At 35.2% G+C, this 13,831-nt stretch overlaps 1 protein-coding gene across 1 annotated transcript in view; it reads right to left on the bottom strand.

Annotated features, from left to right (window-relative positions):
- The window catches only part of plppr5a (phospholipid phosphatase related 5a), a 34,190-nt gene extending 23,857 nt beyond the window's left edge, over positions 1–10,333 (bottom strand). The window contains exons 1-2 of the mRNA XM_052549650.1: positions 9,764–10,333; positions 1,298–1,430 (exon numbers count right to left, since the gene is read on the bottom strand). Coding sequence (XP_052405610.1) covers positions 1,298–1,430; positions 9,764–9,967 — 337 coding nt within the window. The 5' untranslated portion in view covers positions 9,968–10,333. The remainder of the gene's footprint in view (positions 1–1,297; positions 1,431–9,763) is intronic.
- Between the last annotated feature and the right edge of the window lie 3,498 nt (positions 10,334–13,831).

Raw genomic sequence — 13,831 nt, forward strand, 5'->3', positions numbered from 1 at the left:
AGTGATGCCAAACTGTAATCACATCATGGAAAATGACATCCCATTCAGTGCTGGGTGAGTCCCCATATTTTTTACAACCAGAATATTAGGCACGAAAGCAGAGGAACTGTACTCAAATCTTAATGTAAGCGTGGGCAGCTTTGTCACATTGAATGTTGTCTATGAGCAGAGCTTGGAGAAGCAGTAGACTGAAACTAGTTTACAATGAGCGCTACCGCTGTCAGTATACTCTCACAGCTCCTCTGTCGGCCCCCACATTAACAAGCTTATTCATTATGCTCCAGAGGACTCCGTCTTTTGAGCAGAAATCTAATGTGGCGCAGCACTGAACTTCAGTTGAGGTTTTCTCACAACACAAATCAAGTGTAATCATATGGTTCGTAAAACTACATGATTGCACACTTAAATAGGAAGCAATATGAGCAGCATAACAGACAAGCCAGTCAATTTACTGTGCAGAAATAATGCAAAAACTATACAACATCTCTCTAACACTTACACCATTAGTATAATTACAGTGTTTGTTTCAGGATGAACTTGTTAAAGGTTCATGCTCAGGACAGAGATTTTTTTTTTATTCATCTTTTTGTAGTTTGTCTTTTAAAAGCTAGATACTTGAAGAGCAGACTACCACAATATGGCATACTTTACTAAAACTATATACACAACATTAATTTGCAACTGCAATTCAGACTAGTGAATCAGTTCTTTAACATGTTTAATGTATAATGTTCTTGTCAATCCTGATAAATAACTGTTGTCATGTTCAATAGAAGATGCTAATAAAAAAATAAATAATATTAACTACACTGTTTACCTTCTATGAACCAATTTTGTGTGATTGTCTTGAAAATGGCTATTTCTTAACTTACTGCAGGTTGAGATGTTTCCAGGTGGTCAGTGATTGTTTTACGTGTTTAAAATAAGTAAATGTAAAACCTATTTTCTTGATTTTGCCAGATTACATGATTATTTAAAAAGCAACGCTTCCTTTTACCATCTACTGGATTTGTTGGAGTTAATATCTGGTCTGTTCTGATTTCAGGGGAAAGGAATATCCATATTTTTCCCCCTCAACTCCTCTCTGCAGAAGAAATATTATAAATAATTTAAGAGAATGCTTTGACATGAACCATGAGTGTATCGTCTGCCCCACACAAGAAACTTGCAAGTACTGTATGTGCGTCTGACATCTCCATTTGCCTTTCTTCTGCTGCAGGCAAAGATGTACAAAGAAAGGAAAAAGTCTGAATCTGCATTTGCCCTAATTAGTGTGCTTCCGTCTGTGAAGACATACCAAGAAAGCGAAATGTCCTTCGGACCAGAGGGTTTAGGTAACAACAGTCGCCCATCACAATGATCTTCTCTCGGTTGTCTAGATCCTCAGAGACATACTGCAGCAAGAAGAGTATGGACTCTGTCACTGTAATCTGCAGACAAAACAGCAACAAAAATCAAATAAAAGGCTTTTAATGGTACATTTTGTTTGTAGATACTCTCTCTTTTCTGCTTTTTCATTGATCTTTACTTAGAACTAAGATCTAAATGAAGCTAAAATCGAATTCTCTAAGCTTGAAGACAAAATCAGGCTGTATTTCAGCTATTTGTAACACTCGAACATGCATAAAGACCAATTCATGAACACAATGGAAATGATTAGAGGTTGATTTTGTGCCAGCCAGGTGCCTGTTCCCAGCAAGGTCTTGAACTTGATTTTGCCAAACTGGCAGGGTGCACCGGGGTCAAAAAAAGCACGAAAAAACCACTCGCAATTAGTGCTGAATGGGTTTGAAAGAATAAAGTTATAGAAGGCTATGGGGGTTTTGTGATAACTTGCTATAAATTGGTTCATTCCATTTCATAAGAAACTCAGGATCATTCAAAATGGCTTGCGTCAGTAACAAATGCACTGAATCCTGTAGGGCAACTTTACGGTGAAAAAGACGTTATGGCATCAACTAAAGAATGCTGCTCCTGCTTCAAAGACGTGATTATTGATCGCAAGCACAACATCCAGCTGTCTTCAAATTATGTCTATGAGTTTAAAACTAAATTGAAATCATATTTTGTTTACTGGCTTTTTAAACTTTACATGTTAAATTATATTCTGAGTTTACTGATGTTATTCTTTTTACTGGTTTTTATTTTATTTGTACAGTACTATGGTCAACTGCTGCTTAGCGATATCTGCTTAGTAAATACAAATACAAAAACCTGGGAAGGTGTATTTCACTATTGTAAGTTAATGTTGTTAAATAGAAAAACAAAAGTATGATTTGTTTGTTTTTAATGTCTATAACTTCTGCATTATAAGAAGAGCAGCAAGAAGTCATTTTAGTGGTGAGTGATATATTTATATTTTCTTTTTTTTTGTTTATGCAGATTTTATTATTACTTGGTAATATTGTTTTAATTTATATACAACATTTTTTGCCTCCAATGGGATTATGATGTGCGCTTTGTTTTTTTTTTTTTGTTTTTTTTTTTTTACACGAGTATATCGTGCATATCTTGTTTGATTGCATTTTTGATTTTAAGAGGGGGGCCCCCCAAAGCTGCGTTAGCCAAGGTTTTTTGCTACATATAGCAACCTCATAAAATGATAAACAGATTGCTCGTTTGCACTTTTGTATTACGTCACTTAGGATAAAAGTGTCTGCGACTAACCGGTTCACAGCATGTAAAGACTTCAGCTGCTGAAAGGCCTGGCGCCCTTATTCCAATACTTTTACCAATGTGAAAAAACACAAGAAGTGACAGGTGAACTTGTGAACTCTTGAGCCAGCTCAACAGTGCAGCAAACTCTGGGTTTACAACATCAATGATATCTCAATATTAGCACGGCTGAGCGAGCTGTTGAAGTGGGAAACCTACACCAAGAGTCTGAGGATATATCACTTTGACATCACTTGTTAGTACTGCAGCATGAATCTCTGTTCTTTATCGATTACATATGAGGCATGTACAATAAGTTTAAAAAGACAAACTGCATTGATTAAATGCAGAAACTTTGAATTGGAAACTTAGAGGCATTGCATAGATCATCCAAGACCCATATTACAGAATAGAATATTTGTTGTAGAATAAATGTTTACTTCATTTTCAAGACACATTCCTTTATACATAAACTGACCAACTCTGAGATTTATGAATATACTTTTTCAAGATCAATGATAAATATGGTCTGATCTGTCAATGACAGACAGACGGGGAGCAGTTGGGAGTTTGTTGCCTTACTCATGGGCACCTCAGTCGTGGTATTGCCGCCCTGAGACTCAAACCCACAACCTTAGGGTTAGAAGTCAAACTCTCTAACCATTAGGCCATGTCTTCCCCAAATTCCACAAGTAAATAATAATAAAAAAAAGTTTTAAGTAAAACACACCTATGTTAAGCAGATTTACTGTTTACCATAATACATATACAAGCTTTATATTTTTACAGGATCTTTTTATTTGAAGGTCTGTGGCATTAAACTGGTTTGGAAACAATTTCTATGAAGCCCGTATTTATAATACATTATAAGGGTATTCTTAAGGCATTATAATGAATGCATATAATGAATGACGTACTTGCAAAGACACTTACAGAATGTCAGTTGATCTGTTGGTTGACCATCAAAATAGTGTTAGCATATATTTACAGTAGCAGACATACTAAAACTCCAGTGACTACTAGATGATATAGTACTTATAAACAGCTGTCTAAAGGGTACCATCAAAATAATCAAACTGATATTGCAATAAAAATAGTTTGAAGTATATGTATCATATTACACATTCATCTTATCTTATGGCTGTTTGAGAGAGAAAAAAATGTTGTTATTATTATTATTTCTACTACTACTTATAAGTGCTTTTTGACTGCTTTAAGTAAAGTAGCATGAGAAAAATGGCAATATACTGTATGAGGCAAGGCAAGGCAAGTTTATTTATATAGCACATTTCGTACACAATGGTAATTCAAAGTGCTTTACATAAAAGAAAGTAAAATAATCATGAAGAAAAAAATAACAAAAATAAAACAAGCAATTTTAAAACTTTTAAAATGATTAAAACATTTAAAATAAATATAAAAATAAAAATAAAAAAATAAAACAGTGAAAATATAGTGCAATCTGTTCGGACATTGCACAGTGCTCATTCAATAAATGCACAGCTAAACAGATGGGTTTTGAGTCTAGATTTAAATGTGACTAGTGTTTTAGCACATCTGATCTCTTCTGGAAGCTGATTCCAACTGCGGGCAGCATAGTAACTAAAGGCGGACTCCCCTTGTTTTGTGTGAACTCTTGGTATTTCTACCAAGTATAACTGTCTTGATCCTAGTGATCTGAGTGGTCTGTTAGGTTTATATTCAGTGAACATATCTGCAATATATTTCGGTCCTAGGTCATTTAGTGACTTATATACGAGTAAACGTACTTTAAAATCAATCCTAAATGTAACTGGAAGCCAGTGTAAGGACCTGAGGACTGGTGTGATATGCTCAGATTTTCTGGTTCTAGTCAAAATCCTGGCAGCAGTGTTCTGTATAAGCTGCAGCTGTCTAATGTTCTTTTTGGGAAGGCCAGTGAGGAGCCCATTACAATAGTCCACCCTGCTGGTGATAAAGGCATGAACAATTTTCTCCAAGTCTTGGCTGGAAACAAAACATCTAATTCTTGCAATGTTTTTTAAATGATAGTATGCTGATTTAGTTACTGCTTTGACATGACTAATGAAACTAAGGTCTGTCTCCAGAATCACACCAAGATTCCTGACTTGATTTTTAGTTGTTTGACCCCTAGAGTCAAGGTATGCATTCACCTTGAACACTTCATCTTTGTTTCCAAATGCAATGACTTCAGTTTTTTCCTTATTAAGATAGTTCTGGCACATCCAACTAATAATTTCATCAATGCATTGGCAGAGGGAGTCAATGGGGCTGTAGTCATTTGGAGATAAGGCTAGGTAAATCTGGGTATCATCAGCATAGCTGTGGTAGGCAATTTGGTTCTTTCTCATTATTTGACTCAGTGGAAGCATATACAGGCTAATCAAGAGCGGTGCAAGAATTGAGCCTTGTGGGACTCCGCATGTCATGGATGTCCACTTAGACTTATGCTCTCCTATACTCACATAATAGCCTCTCCCTTCTAAGTATGATCTGAACCATTTGAGTACCATCCCAGAAAGCCCAACCCAGTTTTCCAGTCTCTCTAGTAGTATGTTATGATCGACAGTGTCAAACGCAGCACTGAGATCTAGCAATACCAGCACCGATATTTTGCCAGAGTCACAATTTAAGCGAATGTCATTTATTATCTTAATGAGTGCTGTCTCTGTGCTGTGATGCAGTCAGAAACCAGATTGAAAATTGTCCAGGCATCCATTTGAGTTTAAGTATTTGTTCAGCTGATTAAAAACTACCTTTTCTATAATTTTGCCTATAAAAGGAAGATTAGATATTGGTCTAAAATTGCTCAAAATTGTGTTATCAAGATTGGTCTTTTTTAGGGCCGGGACTTACGCGTTAATTGAGATTAATTAATTACACAAAAATAACGCGTTAATTAAGATTAATTAATTACACAAAAAAATTCCCGCATTTTTAATAACTTATTTTTGCACCGCGGAACGTTTCTAACTGGATGAGTTTCGGCGGACCGATTATACTGAAGCACCAACTAGCGTTCGCATATCACCGCAGCACACATCGAGCCTCAAGTATCACCTCAACTCAAAACATATAGCAGCTAGCGTGGACTTTACACTTTATGTTGAACTATGTATTATTTTGTTGGTGCAACTGGCACTTTATGTTGAACTCTTTATTGTTTTGGCCAAGGTTATTGAGAGTTGGACTTAGTATGTTATGGCCTCTGAAGCAACAGAGAGATGTTTTCTAATAGTCAGGGTTTCCAATGTTCTGAATGTACTTGACAGTATTGTGTTAAAAAACAGTTTACAGAAGGTTCCAGCACCTATAAGCTACCTGAATTTCTGAAATGTACTATTTCTAAATTATTCCTAAATATGCTATTGCTACACTTAATGGCACTGGTCTGCTAGACTTGGTTGAACAAAAATAAACAATATTTTGTTGCTTAAGCTTATGTATTCAGTCATTATTCAATGGTATACTATAAATCCATGAGAAAAAAAAATACTTCTCACTGTTCTCAGGTCAAATATTTATATGCGATTAAAATGCGATTAATTTCACAAAGCCTCTAATTAATTAGATTAATTTTTTTAATCGAGTCCCAGCCCTAGTCTTTTTATAGGATATGAGACTTATAATACATTATAACTATGAGAAATGCAACGTGTTCATTACGTTATAAATAATAATACTCTTAAAAGCTATAACCACAAATAAGTAAATATTATAATATATATAAAATTGTTCTTATGAATATTCATGAGATGATACAACATATTATACATTTTATTATAATGCATTATGCATTCATTATAATGCTTTAAGAATACTCTTATAATGTATTATAAATACGGGCTTCATAGAAAGTGTTACCAAAGTTTTTAAAAGTCCTGGTCTAGTGTTCGATTTATTCAAGAGCTCTGACACAGATAGCAATTAGTATGAAAGCGATTCATCCCAATTTATAATCCATCCTAACATATAATTTGCGTCTTTGCATGCTTTGTGTCACAATTATAATACATTTTTCATAGTTGTTTGTTTCCAAATGAATAGCGGAGGGAGAGGGAGGGTGGTGGATCATACTCAGGTTCAGACCAAGTATTTAAAAAGCCTCAAGAGCAGTTCAAGCTTTAGAAAAAGTGTTCAAATTATATTTCTTGTTATTTGTGGTTGGTCACATTGAAATTGGGGAGAGTAGTGTGAGTCGAATCCAATTATAACAGTTAAAACACTCTGTCTGACAGGTTTCACATCTGTCTGGAACAATTGCCAAAGGTCAGTCAGTGCAACTGCAATAATGAATCCATTCGGTTTGCTCAAGAATCTTCTACACTGACAGTTAAAAGGGTGAAAAATGGTGTGTCATTTAAAACTGGGTAGATGCATAGGTAAAAGTACATTGAAAATGATTGTGGCTTTGACAGGTCAGCAGCATATAAATGCTCTGAACGCACATATAGCCACTATCATACAAGAGATAGGGGCTGTTTGGTTTCAGTATTTTTATGAAAGCTGAATGCTTGATGCCAGCAATACCACTGGTTGGTAGACACACGCTGTATCAGAAATGCCATGGAAAGCTATTGTACGTTTACTAAGTGCTTCTCCACACAGAAAGCTGACTTTGGGGCTATTCACACAGAATGTGTTTTTCCATTCTCCTTCACTACTTTTCCTGAGTCAGAATTATGAGGTGAAAAGTCAAGTTATTACAAAAACTGAGAATTCAGAAACAAAAAGTAGAAGCATAAAAGCTTCAATTTGACACCATAATCATGAGTTAACATGTATTTTTTCAGGGGGACAAACTGGAGGAGAAAGTAGTAATGCAACTCCTGATTAACTCCAGTCAACATTAGTTGTAATGGCATGGGGGAAAATAATTCCTTTGTTTTCCACAGAAGAAAGTCAGTAAGACAGTTTAAAATAGCATGAGGATAAGAAATGCACTTGCAGTAAAGTCTCAGATTTTGTAAACTTATCAGTCGCCTTGTCAGAAATGCCCAAGTTCAGCATAGCAGCAATATTTTGGACTAACACTGTTTAAGCCTGCACTTCAAGATGATATCTGACCTTTGCTGTCCACTGCAGAGCACGTTGGAGGCCAGATCGAAGTTTTCACTCCACACTTGGCTCAAAAGTGATTCTTCCAGCAAATGGGTGGTAATAACAATAATTTGGGGGTGAATTTGTGTGGCCTTAATATATGGCCAGGAAGAGTGTTTTCAGATCGATTGAGCAAATCCATTGGAATTCTTATGAGAGATGAGTGCAGGGAGGCTCTGTGGTGATCCTGGTGCTCTTTAATTGATCCTTGCAGCTGCCAATATCTTGCTCATCATAAATTCTCTTTTAATATACTGTAGGCACAGAACGCTAGAGCCTGGAGCCAAAAAGTGACTTCTCAAAGACAGATCCCGACATTCACTGTGGCCAACCTAGCAACCACTAACCAATGGTGCCCTGCAGATGCAGGCTTTTCAAATCCGTCATATCTCATTTCTTCATTTCTTCTGTATAGCAATTATATTAAATAGGATGAAAATTTTGACTTTTGCATGATTCATGTTCATACAGTAATTGTGTGTCACCTTTAGAGTTTCAAAAGAGATCTCAATAATATAACAAACCCTCCTTAAAATTAAAGATTTCTTAATGAACATTTTTCATAAAAACCAACACCTCTTGAACTATGCTGTTATTTTTATACCTATACTCTTACTAAGTGTCAACAACTGTTTCATTTGTTTTCTATTTTTGCATCTGAGGTACACTATCATTCAAAAGTCTGAGGTCTGTATTTATGTATTTAGTATTATGTTTTTGAGAGACATTTCTTATGTTCACCAAACCATTTTTTTTTACAAAAATACAGTAAGTCATTAAAGCAATGTGGCATTCAGCCAAGTATGATGACCCATACTCAGAAGTCGTGCTCTGCATTTAACCCATCCAAAGTGCACACACACACCATGAACACACAGGGTACCCTTGGAGCAGATGGGGGTTCGGTGTCTTGCTCAAGGGTACCTCAGTCGTGGGAATGCCGGCCCAAGACTTGAACCCACAACCCTAGGGTTAGGAGTCAAACTCGCTAACCACTAGGCCACGACTTCCATTAATATTGTGAGGTATTTCTACAATTTTAAATAACTCTCTTTTAATATTTTTACAGTGGTTTCATAAATAATGAGAATACTTGGCATATTTAGGAAGTTTCAGTTGTTTTTGTTGAATTGACAATTAAAATACCCACAAAACTAACTATTGCCTGAACTACCTGTAATGGAAGGAATTTTCTGGAACATTGAAAATTATGGACTGGCCCCTCAAATTTAGGGCAAATTGGAAAATAAACTGGACAGATCTATTGTATATTCAAAAGACAGCCTTTGGTTTAAGTTGCAGAAGGCATTGAACACTACTCACATGGAACACTACTCAGTGAGTAGTACTCACTCCATCTGATAGTTGTGCTCAGTGCAACCATCTGCATTATGAACATTATGAAATGTACTCAGGTTTGTTGGAGGCCAAAAATTCAACATTTTCAGATCTATCAGATGTTCTAATAATTTTGGACAGCACTGTACAATTGAATTTATTCCTCTTCAGTCTTCAGTTGCATGATCCTTCAGAAACCATTCTAATATGCTGTTTAAGAAACAATTATTATTATTATTATTATTATTATTATTATTATTATTATTATTATTTTCAATTCTGAGATATTGTGCTGCTTCTAATATTTTTGTAGAAATAATGGGTTCATTTTCTGTATTCTGTAATAAAAAAATAATAATTCCTTTTATATAGATATAGATAGATAGATAGATAGATAGATAGATAGATAGATAGATAGATAGATAGATAGATAGATAGATAGATAGATAGATAGATAGATAGATAGATAGATAGATAGATGCCACATTCTTCTGTTTATAATTATTTCTTTTAATTATTGTTATTAACTTTGCAGGCAGGATGACTATTAGACTATCAACCAGGACAATGCAATTCACAAGCTGATTAACATTAACATGCTATTATATAAATAAATAAAAATGCACTGCTTATTCTAAACTAATTTAGCCTTCAATACACACCAACTCACCACGAGTGCAGGGACCCCTGCGACCACCGCATACAGGATGGCAGGCGGGATCGCACTGGTCTCTTCTGGTCCGAGATAGGGCTTCAAATAGGCATTATCATGACAGAAAAATCCCTGGATGCGCACGTTGAAAGTATCGGTGTACTCAAAGTAGTATGCCAGCATGACAGTCCCTGCCATGATGACCAGCTGAAAGTAAAGCATTGTGGATGAGGGTTAAACAGAAAAGAACAGGGTCTTCGGTCTCCTACGATAGAAGTGGCATGATTTCCTCTTATTCCACTGTCACTGCTCGTAAAAAAAAAAAAAAAATCCGCCAGAAATAAGAGCGTATTGAGTAAGTAACAGTCTGAGCGTTGTAAAGTGCGTTGTAGTCTGTGAGAATGAACTGGGCAGCCGCACGCGCTGTAGGCGGGTCTCAATTTAATAAGTGATGGGATGCCTAAAAAACACGGACTTGAACTGTATTATCTTGCAGTGTTATCGATTATCGAGTACTTCAGTTCGTGCTCCATTAAGACTCCAAATATTTTATAGTTTTTACTCGAAGTCTCAATTTGCTGCTGCTTATTATGCTGAGAACTTGTCAAACAAACTCCTCTTCATAATATGGTTAAAGTTCGAGGACCAACATCCAGCTGCTCAGTTGAAGTGTTTTTGTTCAATCTCTAAACACTGAAATGATAGGCCTATATATAATAATAATAATAAAAAGAAAAAGAAAAAGAAAACATTGGGTTGATACATTGCTGAGTTTCTTTGTCATTGGCATACTGCTGAGACTAATGTAGGAAAGTAGAGGCTTCAGTGTATTTCTCAAGTCTGATGAGGCAGGAATTGTGCGCTGCTGCCCTCTTGTGAATGGAGAATAGTCAGGCTATGAGAATAATTTTGCAATTTCACTTAAAAATAAATACAAATAAAGGGGGGAAAAAAAATCTACGTCAAAAATGTAAATTGGAAATTTCTGGAGAATACTTGTAGTTATGTTGTCAGGGATTCTTACTAGTGAAATATTGTGTAATGTGTGTAATTGTGTAAATGCAACCACAGCAACTTCATGACAACCTAAACAGTTCTGAAGTGTGAAAGGAACTGATCAGATGAAAATCATATAGTGTATAACTATCACTGGTTTGATGAAGCATGCGTGGTGCCTCGTTAAATATATCGTTAATTTTTTTTTTTTTTTTTATGTTTTGAGCACTAAAGTGTTCAGGGAGAGATAAACAAGCTTTTGACCTATAGTGTTATTTTAACAAAATGCTTGATATTAAATATAACCCTAAAGTGTGATTAAACATAAAATATGATTAAACAAAGATGAATGAATGAATGAATGAATGAACCAATCAATTAATGTAATATAGTAATAATATAGTACTTTAAATGTCTTTCTTATATTTGTTCACCTAAATTTTTCATGTGCTCCTATTATATAGCATTTTTTAAGAGGCTTGTTTTGAAAATACTGTTTCCTACACACTCTCTCTCTCTCTCTCTCTCTCACACACACACACACACACACACACTCATTGACTTGGGTTGTTTTATTTTTTATTTTATTTTTCAGTGCCTGATCATTTGGAGCATTCTGAGAAATGCATTTATTAATTTATTATTTATTTTAAACCATTTCACTTTTTTAAACTTAAAAAAAAAATGTATTTAACAAGACAATACATAATGATACTTTCAGTGAAGAATAAGAGATTACAGATTATCCCAATTTAAACCCACCCAGAATCCTCCAAAACACACAATAATATATACAGTATATATACCACAAGGGGGAAAAATAAAATAAAAAGGGAATAATTGATAATAATAAAAAAGCTAATAAATAAAGATGAATGAATATAAATAAAAATAAATAACAACAATAATAGATAATAATAAAAATAATAAATAGAAAGATAAAACAAATGAACATTCCTCTCTTTATTATCTATCTTTCCTCTTTTTAGTCGTGGCCTAAATGGTTGGAGAGTCTGACTCGCAATCGAAGGGGGAGTGCATGTACAGTGCTCTCTCCACCCTCAATACCTACCATGACCCTTGATCAAGGCACCGAACTCCCAACTGCTCCCCGGGCGCCGCAGCATAAATGTCTGCCCACTGCTCCGGGTGTGTGTTCACAGTGTGTGTGTGTGTGTGTTTCCTGCTCTGTGTGTGTGCACTTCGGATGGGTTAAATGCAGAGCACAAATTCTGAGTATGGGCTGAATGTCACGTCACTTTTAAGTAGAAGTTAACTATTGTGTATTAGCACTAAGAACAGTTGAGAATCTTTGATGTGGTCTAATAAACAGATCAAACTGATATTTGATGCGGTCTAAAACAGGTCTCGCTCTCCACAGAAATTAATGGGAAGGATTGGCGTATCATATGCACGCAAAAATGGCATTTGGCGTATGCATTACACGCAAATAGAAAGTGTAAAGTCGTGTTATTTATACGCAGACTGATGAGAACGGGTTGCCTGACAAGATTTGAGGGATCCTGAAAGCGAGAATCTTATTTTTTCTAGTTTTATACAGCAAAAGATTTTTCGGATCCACATATCATATGATGGAGGAATGATGTGTTTCTCATCTAGCTATAACAATGGTAAAGGCAATAACCAGGCGAGATCAGACATCGAGAATGAGATACTGCCAAAAAGAGCAGTCAAGGGATTGAGGCCCAAATCTATATTAAGAGCAGTATTAAGTGTATCAAAGGCATTGGACCAAAAGTCTTTCAGTCAAAAGCAACCATTTTGCGTTTTTGACCATAAAGCATAGTATTGTGTCCTGTGCAAGGGACTGTGAGGACCACATGTTGGAAACCACTGCTTTACATACTCAGCATGGACATAAAACTTTTGAGCTGCTCTGCCTATAGATTTCTGCATATTATTATAATTTATCATAATTACTTTTGCAGCTGTAGTAGTAGTAGTAGTAGTAGTAAGTAATAGTAGTAGAAGCAGTAATACTTCTGTTAATAACACTACAAGGCTTGTCATGTGATGCCAGAATGATGGCACCCATGAGGGGGAGACAAAACAGCTTGACTGGAAAGTTCATTTCATGATGATGCTAATCACTTATATCTATATCTTAACCTACTGTATATCTGAATGCTGTATTTAAGTACAGCACATAATGATTTTTTTCGACTATGCATATTGTTCTCAATTGACAGATCAAGCTGAACGTATGAATAAACAAACTGAATCACGTACTGAATTTGGTGCAGAGAAAATCATGATGGGATTGAGCATGCAAAGGACCCTAAATGGAGTTTGTGAAACATCATCCTGACAATTAATACAGAACTTTATTCGATTCTGCTTTAAAACTTACTAAAAGTTGTAAAATAGCATTTCTTTTCTCACACTTATGTTGCACCTTTGACATATGGACTGCTTTTACTACATCAAAACAACTCAAGTATGTTGATGAGGAAAAGAAACCTCTTTTGTGAGTAAAGCAAATAAAGTTAAGAAGAAGAAGAAGAAGAATAGAAAAATTAGTAGAAGAAGAAGAATTCAGATAAAAAAAAATTAAAAGAAAAACTTACTCCACAGTAGGATAAAACTGGATCTAGAAATGAGCTAGAACTTCATTATAAATTGAATTCAATTGTCACTCATCCTATGTAAAATTAAATATCCAGTAGATGGCGCGTGTGTACACTAAAACAAAATTCAAAGCAGATTTATGTCGCCTATACTATTTCTGAATAACTTTAGAAAATTGAGTTTAGAAGAACATTTAAGGAGTTAAAATAACCCCGAGTCATGCTTAATAAAAAAAAAAAAAAAGAAGTTCTACCGAGTCATTCATTATCTATACAGGCTCCAGACAATTATTCTAATTTTGACGTTTTGTTATTCGCTTATCACTTTATGCATAAGCCTATTTAATAGAAGGAAGAACATATTAGCATGTTTATTATTTAGGAACACACGCAAGTTAGATGTCTACTATAAAATATGAATACTTTATGCAGTTTTTTTTTTTTACACTTCAACTTAGCAGCATTCTTTGACGCTCTGCGATCATTTTAGGGACCGAACGTT

Source organism: Carassius gibelio, chromosome B2 (genome assembly GCF_023724105.1).
Source record: "Carassius gibelio isolate Cgi1373 ecotype wild population from Czech Republic chromosome B2, carGib1.2-hapl.c, whole genome shotgun sequence".
Classification (NCBI taxonomy): domain Eukaryota; kingdom Metazoa; phylum Chordata; class Actinopteri; order Cypriniformes; family Cyprinidae; genus Carassius; species Carassius gibelio.